The sequence below is a fragment of the Lycium barbarum genome, chromosome 10, assembly GCF_019175385.1.
Source record: "Lycium barbarum isolate Lr01 chromosome 10, ASM1917538v2, whole genome shotgun sequence".
Lineage (NCBI taxonomy): Eukaryota > Viridiplantae > Streptophyta > Magnoliopsida > Solanales > Solanaceae > Lycium > Lycium barbarum.
In genome coordinates, this window is record NC_083346.1 from 15,032,409 (window position 1) to 15,045,490 (window position 13,082).

At 34.1% G+C, this 13,082-nt stretch overlaps 1 protein-coding gene and 1 long non-coding RNA gene across 2 annotated transcripts; both read left to right on the forward strand.

Annotated features, from left to right (window-relative positions):
* The first annotated feature begins 2,609 nt into the window (after window positions 1-2,609).
* Window positions 2,610-3,454, forward strand: LOC132614233 (cell wall / vacuolar inhibitor of fructosidase 2). Its single transcript, XM_060328644.1, has one exon. The coding sequence runs from the start codon at window positions 2,744-2,746 to the stop codon at window positions 3,299-3,301; it is 558 nt and encodes a 185-aa protein (XP_060184627.1). The 5' UTR covers window positions 2,610-2,743; the 3' UTR covers window positions 3,302-3,454.
* Window positions 3,455-10,755: 7,301 nt separating this feature from the next.
* Window positions 10,756-12,631, forward strand: LOC132614416 (uncharacterized). Its single transcript, XR_009572295.1, has 3 exons — window positions 10,756-11,150; window positions 11,240-11,360; window positions 11,448-12,631. It is a non-coding gene; the product is annotated as an uncharacterized LOC132614416 (long non-coding RNA).
* Window positions 12,632-13,082: the final 451 nt, after the last annotated feature.

Sequence of the window (13,082 nt, forward strand, 5' to 3'; positions counted from 1 at the left end):
CCCTCCCCCCCAAAAAAAAACGGGATTAAATTATACGGGCTATAATCGCGTGAACGGCCAATCTAATCAATTTTTAGTGAAGATCAGTCCAAACTTAATTACGTACGTGTACATAAAACAACATAGGGAAAATAACCCTCTATGACTATTTGAAAAAAAAAAAATTATCCGAAATTGTCTATGTTTGTAAAATTACTCGAAATTGCCCAATTTGTACCCTCACTTCAAAAGCCTGTTGTATATTTGTACGCTCACTACAATTGAAAAAATGTTGTATATTATTGTAGACAATTGAATTTTCTTGGATATAAACACCTCTTATACATTATTATATAAGGTTGATACATTGTCTACTCCAGATGTATAAAGTTGTATATTATTGTATAATGTTGTACATTGTGAAAAAGTGGTTATACTGGGTGTAATTAAAAAATATGGCTACGCAAATATAATTTTATATGCTAGATTGTACATTATTAAAATTTCCCCTAAAACATACTCCCTCGCGAGTTTTGTAAAGGTATTACTATAAGCTTACAAATTCTTATCTTTGAAATATTTAGATGTCACCATAAAATGTTATTCAAAGAAAACTTATGATGAATCATACTAAACTATTGAGAAATGAAAGGCACAATCCGTAATTGTGAACAACATGTAAATAGATATAATATGAAATGAAACCATTACTTGTACTATTGCATATTTTCACTTGGACACTTAGCTTGTACATTTTTTCCTCCTCCTTTTTTCCCTTGATGTTTCTGATACCTTTTGTATTTAAGTTCCCCACTAAAATCCTTTCATTATTAAAAGAGATAACGAAGAGATGAATTTCTATGGCCAATTACAATAGGAATTTTAGGGGGGGGGGGGGGGGGGGGGTGGAGAGAAGTTACATAATTAAAAGAACACCATAAGACATTATAAAATCAATTTCCCAAAAATAATACAGAAAATATTGAAAAGGAATCAACAATTCTAGACCTCAAATAATAACCCCTATTATTGGATAGATAACAAGGCAGTGATTTTTTATGACCAATTATAATTTGAAAAAAAAAAAAAGGAAAATGACCCTAGAAAGATTTTTGTATTATTATTCATTCACTAATCTTTTATAAAATTAATCGTATAATTAAAATAATATCTATAATGTCTAGTAAGACCATTTCCCAAAACTAACAAAGAAAATGGTTGAAAGAGAATCAATAAGTGTAGACATCAAAAGACATACGTGTACTTGGAAGTTGGAACATGTGTTCAAGAGTAGCTATGGCCTAATCTAAAAGAAACAAATATTCCGGACATTAATTGAAGGGGTCCATATTATTGCAATATTTTCTAACAGTGTGTCCCGTGAACTCATTTTGGAAGGTAGGCAACTTCCAAAAAGGGGCTATTAATTGTTACTGTCTCTGCCAAACAGACCCTTACACACAACTAGGAGAAAAAACTACAAAAACCACTGAAAGTCCATAATTTATATGGTACCATAGTTCGATAGTGACAAACAGATAGACCCTAAAATGACCAGTATCCAAATTATATAGAATATAAATTATTGAATAATACAGAACCAAGAAAATTACGAGGTGCTAAAAAACCAACAAAGCTGTGTTGGAGTGGTAAGTGTTTTTTCATGCTTAATCAAAGAATTCGGTTCGACACATTTTGCGTACGAAATCGCCTTTGTTAGAGAGCACTTCAATCAAGTCCCAATACGAAGACCGGACAACGGATGGGAAATCAATAAATAAAGAGGTGCTCAAAATGGGTAATAATGAAGACTTATATTCCGTCAGTCCCTAATTATGAATTTTCGTTATTCATTGTGATTAATGTTCATTATATTACCATCTAAAGACATCATTTACGGGTAACTAGTATTTCTTATTTTCTGTTAAATTAATGATCTCTCATTAATATATATGTTCTTCAAAATATTATGTTAAACTGATCTTTCAGCCTACATATTGCTAAAGTTTTGCCTTATGTTTATTATATATAAAAGGAAAGAAGAAGCCCTCAGACTACTGTGATTCATTTTTTAGACCAAGAAAACTTACTAGTGACAAACTAGGTCAGTAGTAGGTCTCAATTAGAGAGGAAATTCTTGAATAGTTAGCAAGAAAATAACTAAAACAATCAATTATATGCATAATAGGGAATGAAAAGGTATTATCTAGTTCATATATAGCAGAGAATGATATTTTCAACTTTTGCATTTTTCAGTTTTTTTTTTTTGTTTTCCACATGGTGTTCAGTATCACCAGTGGAGCCACGACCAATCAGAATTTTTGTCGAGCATAGCTCATTTTAGAGGGAAACGCTCCTTACCAAAAAATTTTTATATGTATACTCAGAATTCGAACCCGAAATTTTTAATTAAGGGTGGATGGATCATATTCGTTCCACCGTAACCTTTGGTTTTTGTATGCTCCTCCACAAATACTCATCTTTCTTATTCCATACGGGGACATCTGATAAAAAAAATTATCTTTTCCCCCACTTAGAAATCTTTTAAAATAAATTCCCATTAAGTGTATTTAAGTTTTCCTATTCCCCACTTGGAAATTCTTTTCAGTATAAAAGAGAAAGCAACCCTTTCCATACAACTATATGATTCCTTTACTAGACCAAGAAATCTAACATCAAATTCCTTTCCTCCATACCATCTTCAAATCCAAATAAGAAAAAGAATCTGAAAAGCAAATCAATCAAAGCCATTTAATCATCAAGAATGTCTTATAATTTCTACTTCTTCTTGATTTTTGTTTTCTTGATTTCACTTCAACCAAATATTTCCACCACATCATCAATTGATCTCATCCAAAAAACATGTAAGAACACAAAATACTATGATCTTTGTGTATCCTCTCTCAAATCTGATTCCACAAGTCTCAAAGCAGACACAAAAGGCTTAGCAACCATAATGATCAAAGTTGGAATGGCCAATGCCACAGCCACAAATTCTTTTCTTTCTTCAAAATTAGTACTTAACACTACTAATTACACAAATAATGATGTGGTATTAATGAAGAAACTCCTCAAGGATTGTGCTGATAAGTATGCATTAGCCACAAATGCACTTCAAGATTCACTTCAAGATATGAATAATGAAGTTTATGACTATGCTTATATGCATGTTATGGCTGCTGCTGATTACCCTAATGTTTGTCACAATGGGTTTAGGAGGAATCCAGGATTGGCTTATCCTCCTCAACTTGCTATTAGGGAAGATGGATTTAAGCATATTTGTGATGTGGTTTTAGGTATTCTTGATGCTCTTGGATGGTGATATATTTTTTTTCTTCTTTTCCTTTTTCATGGGGTTTAATTTTTTTTATTTTTTTTTCATGTGATATGAAATGTAAACTTTTGTGTTATTGTATTATGTGTTTGGGTGGTCTTTGTAAGAAATGAGGATTCGAATGGTGCCCTTGTTTATTCATTTTCCTTAGAGTTTTACCTTTTATGCTCGGATAATGTAAAAATATTTTCACATAATCAAATCATTTAAAAATTAATTGGGAGTAATTATTCACAAAAAATACATTGATAATAATTTTAAAATAAGATTGATTACTTGTTATAATAGGTTAAGTGTAAATAAGTAAAGTCTTTTCCTTAAGGGCAATTAAATAGTCATGATGATAGAAGTTGGTTCTTTTGAGAGTACTATATAATTCTTTATTTTATCAAATGTATTTGACTAGTTATGGTGGAAAAAAGGAGGGAATTAGAGCAAAAGGTGGGAAGATTTTTTTTTTTTGCCTTTTCCTTTCCTTTACCAAATCTATTTGACTAACAATTCCTTTTTATTAGTGTCCACTAAATTTCAGTTTCGAAACAAGGAATTCATATGACACTACAACAAGGGAAACCTTTTTTTTTTTTTGTTTCCGAGCTGAACAAGAGTTTTAAATTTGATTCTTGTTCCCTCCATTTTAATTTATATGACATGATTTCCTTTTAGCCTGTATTAAGAAAATAATAAGTTTTAAATTTAAAAATATTTAAACTTATCCATTATTCTTATTGACAAACAACTCCGATAGAATGTTCCTCTTCAACTCTAGCTATTGCTTAGAGCGTGTTTGGATTGGTTTATTTTAGGTGTTTTTAAGTCAAAATAGTTTTTTAGCATTTTTTAGTGTTTAGGTAAAATAAAAATTAAAAAAACTTTTAAAAACTTATTTTTAAGCCAAAATAATAAAAATAAATCAAAAATCATAAGCTAAAATTCCCGACGCATGACTTTTTACTTTTAGACCAAAATATATAAGCCTATCCAACGGGCTGTTAGTTATTCTTTCTTCTAGGCCTGTGCACGAATCGGTTCGGTTCGATTTTGGCAATCATCGAGTTGAAATTTCGAATTTCGACTTTCTAAAATTCTCAACCAAACTCGATCCATTCTAGGTTCAATTCGATTCGTTTTTTATTATTTTGGTTCGGTTACGCAAATCGATTTGTTCGGTTTGTTCGAAATTTAAAAAAGCAACTATTTTCATTTCAGTTTAAGAGTAAACATAACAAAAAATAATGAAATCCTAAATTTGCAACCTTATAACCGAGACATTAACCAAGAAAAAACCATAAACTTGCGAGCATAATAGCATATAAATAGCAAAACAAGAGCTTGACAACTTGTGCAAGTATACAAATCCGCCAACACCACATTACATATACCAAATTAATAATCCAGCATCTTGCAACTTGCAAGCTGACAAGCATAATAACTTAGTTTGCATCCTCAAAAAAAAAAAAAAAAAAAAACTCTAATTTGTACATGCTAAGATCAAAGAACAAACAAAGCCATGGGTGGATGCAATGGCCAAAAGGAAAAGATAGCTCGTGAGAAAAACGCTGAAAAGATGAAAGATCAAAAGGAAAGTCAGCTTGAGACCAGCAAGAAGACCACGAATATCCAGTGCAAGGTATGCATGCATACGTTCATTTGCACCGCTTCTGAAGTTAAATAAATATTACTTCACTATTAAGTAATAAACATATATATAATTAGACTATTAGAGTATTATTCATATTCATATTAGTAATTTGTGGCATATAAATTCGGTTTGTTCGGGTCGGTTTGGTTGATAATTGAAGTCAACCGTATCCGAACCATTAAACCGTAATATTCTACAATTGCATTTGTAAATCGAAATCAAATTATATTATCCAAATTGAATTATCCGAATTGTTTCGAATCGATTCGGAAATTCGAGTTGAACTGATTTGTGCACAGGCCTACTTTCTTCTCTATGCAACCTTAATGGTTAGAGATTGAACTACAGAGTAGCTTATGATTGTAACATATGGAAAGCAGTGCGTTTTCCTTTCAAATTTGCATTATATGATGATTAGGTTTTTCAATATTTTTGTATAAGATATTGATATAGAATAAATTAGTAATTGATATCTATCGTGCAAAATACTATTGTTCCATAATCTTCTCTCTATCCATTTGTTTTCGTCTATTCAAAATGTTGTCAGATGAGTTTTCCTTTTTCATGAATATCTTAAATTTGTTGCTAAATATAATGAACAATGTCGTTTACTTTTAAAAGTATGCATGTGAATCCATCCACCATCGACAAAAATCTAACCTGCCCCTACTTCAAGAATTAACTTTATTTAATTTTGTATTATAAGGAGTATTCTTTTAGCAAATCAAAAACTCACATGTATCATGTATATATGTGCCAAACAATTGTATGATGACCCTATAATTTCGAGCTATGCATTGGAGACTGTTCTATATTATGCAAGGCACTAAACCTTGTACAACTTTGAAAACTCAGCAGCAGTGTCCTTATGTTTTTGGGTAAATTTAGAACATGTCTTTTATGGAACCTATGAAAAAGAAAACGAGAACAGAAATCAATTACCAGATCAAAATTTAGACATGAGATAATTTGGACTTCATGATTAAGATGTTCAATTATAGAATTTGTTTGTTGAAATGATCTAAAGAAATGGATTTCAACAAACAAGCAGGGGGTTGCTACTTGCTAGTACATTTTTTTTTAATTGGAATTTCTTACATTGTATAGCCGCATATCAAAATAATAGCCAGAAAATGTATATAAAAAATATATACATAATTAATATGTATGTTTTGTCTATTGACTAGCGACTGTAGTTATTTTTGACGAGTCGAACTCACGTGCACGAAATTTGGACTGGAAGGCCCAAGTGGTGGATTACCTTCTTCTCTTACTCTCGAGATAATCATGAGGCCCAGTCCAAGCCATAAAAATGGCCTACTACAAGAAGTTCCTTTTGGGTCGTTGGCACTTATACCCTTATTTTGTGTTGATCTTTAATTTTTGTATCTCATAACAAACAATTTTTTTGCGGGACATATAATTTTGCATCATAATATTTCACAAATTATGTTCTGCGCCCTTAAATAATTTATGTTCCGCTAGGCAAAAGTTTGATTTTTAAGGGCAAAATTAAAGATGAGCCCATTTAAAAGGCAAAAGTTAAAGACAAGCCCATTTGAAGGACAAACCGTGCAATTAACACTATCAGATCTGATTACAGTAGCTATGCAAAACCAAAACAAGGATTAGCTTTGTCCAACGCTGCAGAAATTTATGTTCATTGTACTATGTAAAATTTGAATACCAAATGCATCAAAACTATAATAACTCAGATGAAGGTACCTAAATTGGCATAGACGAAATATGAGCAAGAGCCGGATTATAATACTTTGAAAGTTTTTGGGTGTCGTTGATTTCTTTACCTCAAAGGAAAAAATAAGAACAAGTTTCAACCAAAAACTTTTCCTTGCGTTTTCATAGGATACAGTTTACTTCACAAGGGATATAGATGTTACCATCCTCAAACACGCAAGGTTTTCATATCACGACATGTAATTTTTTATGAATCCTACTTACCTTATGCTTCTAGCAGTGATATAGTTTCTGTAGATTCAGATGACTGGCACCTCACCACCTTTCAATAGTTTCTTCAGCAGAATACTCCTCGATCTCCGACTAAGTCACAACAACCCGATCAGTCCATCTCTTCATCAACCATGGATGATGAACCTGCTATTGTTGGCCCGATAATTCCTGTACATCAGCAGGCTTTGGAGTCATATATTGCAGCATTTGAAGGACCCGTTACACCACAATCAGATGGACATTTAGATACAACAAATTCCAGCCAACGCACCAATCATACCACTGGTTCGTCGTCACTTCTGATTCCCGAAAGTCCATCTTTTTCGCCAACTGTTTGCTCCTCATCATCAAAATCAGTAGCTACATCATCTGGCCTCGACCCGTCGACCATACCATCTCGGCTACACCAAATGATGCAGCAAATAACCACCATATGCTTACGCGAGCAAAGACTAAGACACTGCCAAATCCCTCATTCCAATACTTAACCTTTGCCTCCTCACTTCACGATGATACTTCCGAGCCCAAAACCATCACGACAGCCCTCACTAAACCTTATTGGTAGCTGCGATGAACGATGAATTGAGAGCCTTGAAGTCCAATGATACTTGGACATTGGTGCCTCGCCAACACCACATGAATGTTGTAGGATCTTGATGGGTGTTCAAGACTAAGTTAAAGCATGATAGATCAATGGAACGTTTCAAAGCACGTTTGGTTGCGAAAGGCTACAATCAGCTCGAAGGTTGTCAACACCTTCAGTCCAGTCGTCAAAGCTACCACAATTCCACTAGTCTTGTCTGTCGCAGTCACATTGAAATGGCACATCAAACAACTCGACATCAAAAATGCATTTTTATATGGTGATCTCTCTGAAACGGTCTTCGTGGAGCAACCCCCAGGTTTTATTGATCCTATATTTCCGAATTATGTTTGCTTATTAAAGAAAACCATCCATGGATTAAAGCAAGCCGCAAGGGCATGGTTCTACAAATTCAGCTCCTTTCTTCTTCATCTTGGTTTTTCTTGTAGTAAAGCAGATCCGTCGTTGTTTTTTGTGTTCCATTCCTCCAAGGGCTCTATGTTCTTACTCCTTTATGTGGGCGATATCATTTTGATTGGCAACCGTCCTTTGCTTATGAACACTCTGGTCGACAAGCTTCGATCTCGCTTTGCAATGAAAGATATGGGAGATCTCCATTATTTTTTTGGAGTCAAGGTACACCACAACTCTGCCGGTCTCTTTTTAAACCAACACAAATATGTGACTGATGTTCTTCATCATACAAATATGTTGGATGCAAGAGCAATCCATACATCACTTGCTCTTAAACATGATCTTCATTCTTCGTCTGGCTCACTTGTCACAGCCTCGGATTACGGTAGCGTTGTTGGCGCACTGCAATATGTTACACTCACCAGACCAGAGATTTCACACTCAGTTAATCTCTTGTGCTAGTTTATGCAAAGTCCCATTTTTGTACATTGGACGGGTGGGCAACGAGTCCTTCGTTATCTTGCAGGCACTCCTGATTTGGGTATGCATATCTTGGCTAGGTCGTCTCTCAATTTAGTAGGCTTTTCGGATGAAATTTGGGCTGGTCATCCCCTTACCAGACGGTCTACCACAGGACTATGTGTCTTTCTTGGCGTTAATTGCATCAGATGGCCATCCAAGAAGCAAACATACAGTAGCTAAGTCGAGCGCCGAAGCTGAGTATTGATCTTTGGCTTCTCTAGCTGCAGAACTGACATGGGTCACCTATCTCTTGAAGGATATTGGCGTTTCCTTATCTCGTCCTCCATTTCTGTTCACGAATAATATCATCAGCGCTCTTCATCTCACAGCGAATCCGATATTACATGCTTGCACCAAACATGTCAACTTGATTACCATTTTGTGCGCGAAAAGGTGGTCCATGGCGCAATGGACACAAAGTTCATTCCTTCCGAGCTTCAAATTGAAAATATTCTCACAAAGCCGTTGTCTAAACATCAGTTTCAAGTTTTACGCATCAAGCTTGGTGTTGTTCGAAATCACCACACCAGCTTGCGGGGATGATAGACACTCCCAACCTGGATAGAATACAATCCTTAGTCATGTAGCCTTAGTAGTCTTAGCCGACACAATAACTCCCTGGAAAGTTATTGTACATCTAAACGTGTATAGCTAAAATCTAAGCACATGAAGGACTCTTCTGCTAAACATGTACAGTATAAATATCCATGTCATGTAACGTATGAAATCAACAAGCAAGACTTGAAATATTCTTGTAGTCTTTGTGTCATTATTTTCTTTAGTTTAGACCTTTACATATACTATATGAAATTATTCTCTTGAAATGTTAAGGTATAAAATAAGAGGGTTGTCCCTTTTTTCACTAGTAGAATAACTAGACTTTATTTGAAATGAATATAAATGAATGACTAATAGTTGGATGGGCAAAAATGTATAAGCACCATGTAATGGGTATCTAGAGAAGATGTCTCTTTAAGGGAGTGTCTGGTGGGGAGGAAGACAATTTTTGTAAAATATTTTTCAATTTTTTCATGTTTGGTTGGTCAAATATTTTATTTTTTAAAATTAGAAAACAAGTTTTTAAAAAATCAGAAAAATGACTTTCCTAATAGAAATAGGAAAACAAGTTTTATAAGTGGCATTTCACACTAATTATCTTCTCTCCATCCCTAATATCCGACCCTCTATCCCCCACTCCCTTGACCCCGACCCCGATCCTCACCCCATCTTCATTCCCACACTCATACTATTTGCTTAAATTATACTAGTAAAAAAAAAAGGGAGGGGGGGGGGGGGGGGGGGGGGGGGGGCAGTGCGTATCCTGATTAATATTTCCTCTGTTTCAATGTGTATAACTTTGATTCGGAGTATGAGGGTCCAAACTAACTAATTTACGATGCGAATTTGAGTATAGACTCTTCAATTTTATCGAAATAAAATTTACAATATTTAGAAACTACATAAAAAGTAATAAAGTCTCAATAGTTAACAATTCAAAATATTTAGAAGGTATTTGAATTACCATCAAAGAAAATATGCTTTGACTATCCAAATCGACCAAATAGTAACTAACTAACACAAACAAATTGAAATGGAGAGAGTAATAACTATGCTTTAGTTCTAAATAAATTGAAGTTCAGGTCAGTTGCTTATGAATCTTCACACTGATCATATTTTTCATTATGTATTCTGATGATTCATCTTGAATTGATTTGTTTATAACTAACGTCCTTTCTTAATCTCCACCACTATTATATTTGACCAACTTTATATTTAACGCAAACACCAGTAAATAATTCAAGAAATTTTTTTCTCAAAGAACAAATAATTTTATGAAACTACTTTTATGTAAAATTCTATGTAAAAGCAAATGGTATCCACTTCCAAAACTTGAGACACATTTTCGTTCTTGGGCACAATTTATTCCTTTAGCCCAATTTCTTTCGAATAACCATTTTTAGAGTATGAGCCCGTTTGGATTGGCTTATAAGTTGGCTTATAAGCTGTTTTCAGCTTTTTTGAGTGTTTGGCTGGCCAGCTTAAAGTCATTTTATGCTTAAAATAAGCTCAAAAAAATAATTGGACCCATTTGACTTAGTTTATCTAAAGCAGCTTATAAGCTGAAAACAGCTTATAAGCCAAAAAAAATAAGTTGGACTATCCCAACTTATTTTTTTCAGCTTATAAGCTGCAAACAGCTTTAAGCTGTAAGCAATCCAAACGGGCTCCATGTGATTGAAAAATAGCCCGATATTGAAAAGTCTTTAAAAAAAGATTAAATTACCCCACGCTTAACAAAGGCAGAGGTAAACTTTTTCAGCACTTATTTAGGCATTTCTTGTTCCGATAACCCTAACCATTTTCCTTTCTTTTTTTTTTTTTTTGCCCAAAACCACCATGGCATGCCAATTTTGCTCTTCATTTAATGGTGATACGGAATGCCAAGGACTTGAATGCGCTTTCCAACGATATTTAACTCCCGAAATGCTTGAGATGGAGCATTTTCGTAATCTGTTCGAGTCTGCTTTTTCGAAGTTTGGAGGGATCGATAATCTCTAGGACCATCTCATTTTTTATGTACCTGAGGTGGAGAGGTCGCTTTTCCTTCATGCCCGCTTCATAGAGGCCGAGAGCTTCCGCTCTGAGCCTTGATTGGGTGCTGTGTACAAAATTATTCAGTTCAAAGCTGAAAACAGAGCACTTAAACAGTCTGTTACTCTTATTTAAGTTAGTTTAGTACTATTTATTTCCTTTTATTTACATGAAAAAATGATTGTTCTTTTGAAATTCTGAATAGAGCATTGACACGGAACACAAATGTGTTCAAACGGATTTCAGAGGCCTCAGATGGATTCATTAGAGTTTTGGTAGCAGTCCAACAATGGGTAGAAAGAGTTAGGCGTCTTTGGGTTAATAGGGTAAGTTGAATTTTCTCTGTTTTCAAATTTATTTGGACTAATAATTGTTCTATTTTCTCATTTGTGTTTATTTTGTTTTTGTTTTAGGAGAATTCGGTTAGAGACGATTAGCCCATCATCAACAAAGTATAGGATGCAGACAACCAGAGTATGTTCTGGAGAGGATTATTGGCTCTGTTAACGTACAATAGTGTTATTTAGAAGTGTTAATTAGGAAGCTTTTGAAGTCCCTATATTTTTCATGCCAATTCGCAATATTCTGTAGATTTTATAACATACACTAGTGCAATGTAGAGAAGAAAAAAGTAGTGATACTCGTCTGTCTTATGATTCTTTGATGAGCTATTAGTGTCCTTACACCTTTTATAGCGTCTTTTTGAGGGGTGATTTTCATGAGACATGATGAACTCGCTTTGCTAGTTGATGCGTGTTCATACTAATTAATAATGTCACACATATAGATAGCTGCATACATTTCCGATGTTTCTTGTATCCTTGGTATAGTTGTTGATTGTGTATTCTGCATTACCAGGATTAATCTTGAATTGGCTATGACTGAACCTAGATCCATAAGTAGTTGTTGACGGTAAAAATCTACGATTAAATTTAGTAATATGCCTAGTTGTGTAGTCTGAAGAACTGCAAAGAATGTGAAAACTAAAAAAGCAATCATTTGATGTTTCTACAGAAAAATGTTATTAGTTATAGGTCCTGAAGAGAGATTTAGGCATCTTTAGCTTTTACACTTTCTGTTTTGATAGATGAGTTCGGGGGTCGACTTGTGCCAAACGTGTTCTTTTAATTTCGTTGATATTACCTATTGTGAGTTAAGTCGATCAGTTCAATATGCATGTGGAGAAATTGAAGCTAACGACTGGTTGATTCATCTGATGATTAAATTCATCTTTTGGGTCTTAGTTTTTATTTTATTTTTAAATGCTGGATACCAAGTTGAGTTTCTCCGGAGTAGCTGTTTATTTTTATTCTATGACATCTGTGTCATTAATTACTAGAGATCGACCTAGAAAACCGATTAAGCGTTGTCTTAGTCTGTTGGTTTATGGGATCATATTAGCTAGTGCTTGTTTAATTGTTACTTGTTTGCTGCTTCTTGATGCTGCAGATTGATATGTTTGAAAGAGTCTGTTAAATTTCTGACCGATCACCAAATTAGAGTTTCCTCTTTGGTGATTTAGTATTTCGTTTTAGTTGTTATCTCTAACTTCCAACTATTACAACAATGCATCATTTTGCATCTAGCTATCACGATGAGGAGCTGATATATCCGAAGTATATTGTCAATATTTTCTAACCTTTGTATATTGCTACAAGTGTCTTAAATTGTTGTTATATAGCGTTGTACAGTGTATATTTTTCGGAATGGCTGTTCATTTCTGTTTGGTATTAGAAATACAGTAGCAGCACATTGCTGGAACACTGGTGTTTTCCTTGATGTCTCTATGTTGCTTACTCTTGAATGTTGTAAATATAACTGGATTGCCAATGTTGTTGTTCAATGCTGAGGTTTATAAATGGTTAGTTTACTCAAGTAGTTTACCTTGGCAAAACAAATATAAATAGTTAAAGAAGTATGTCATTATTCATGTTTTTGCGGAAGGTTATTACTAGTGATGATGCGCAAATGTAGAATGTTGAACCTACTTGTAGGGGGTTCATCGGGACCTAATACTTTCGACACGAAGCATAGATTTATGTACATGA

What these genes read in the sequence shown, in the direction of transcription:
- LOC132614233 (XM_060328644.1), top strand. Translation starts at nt 2,744, where the DNA reads ATGTCTTATAATTTCTACTTCTTCTTGATTTTTGTTTTCTTGATTTCA.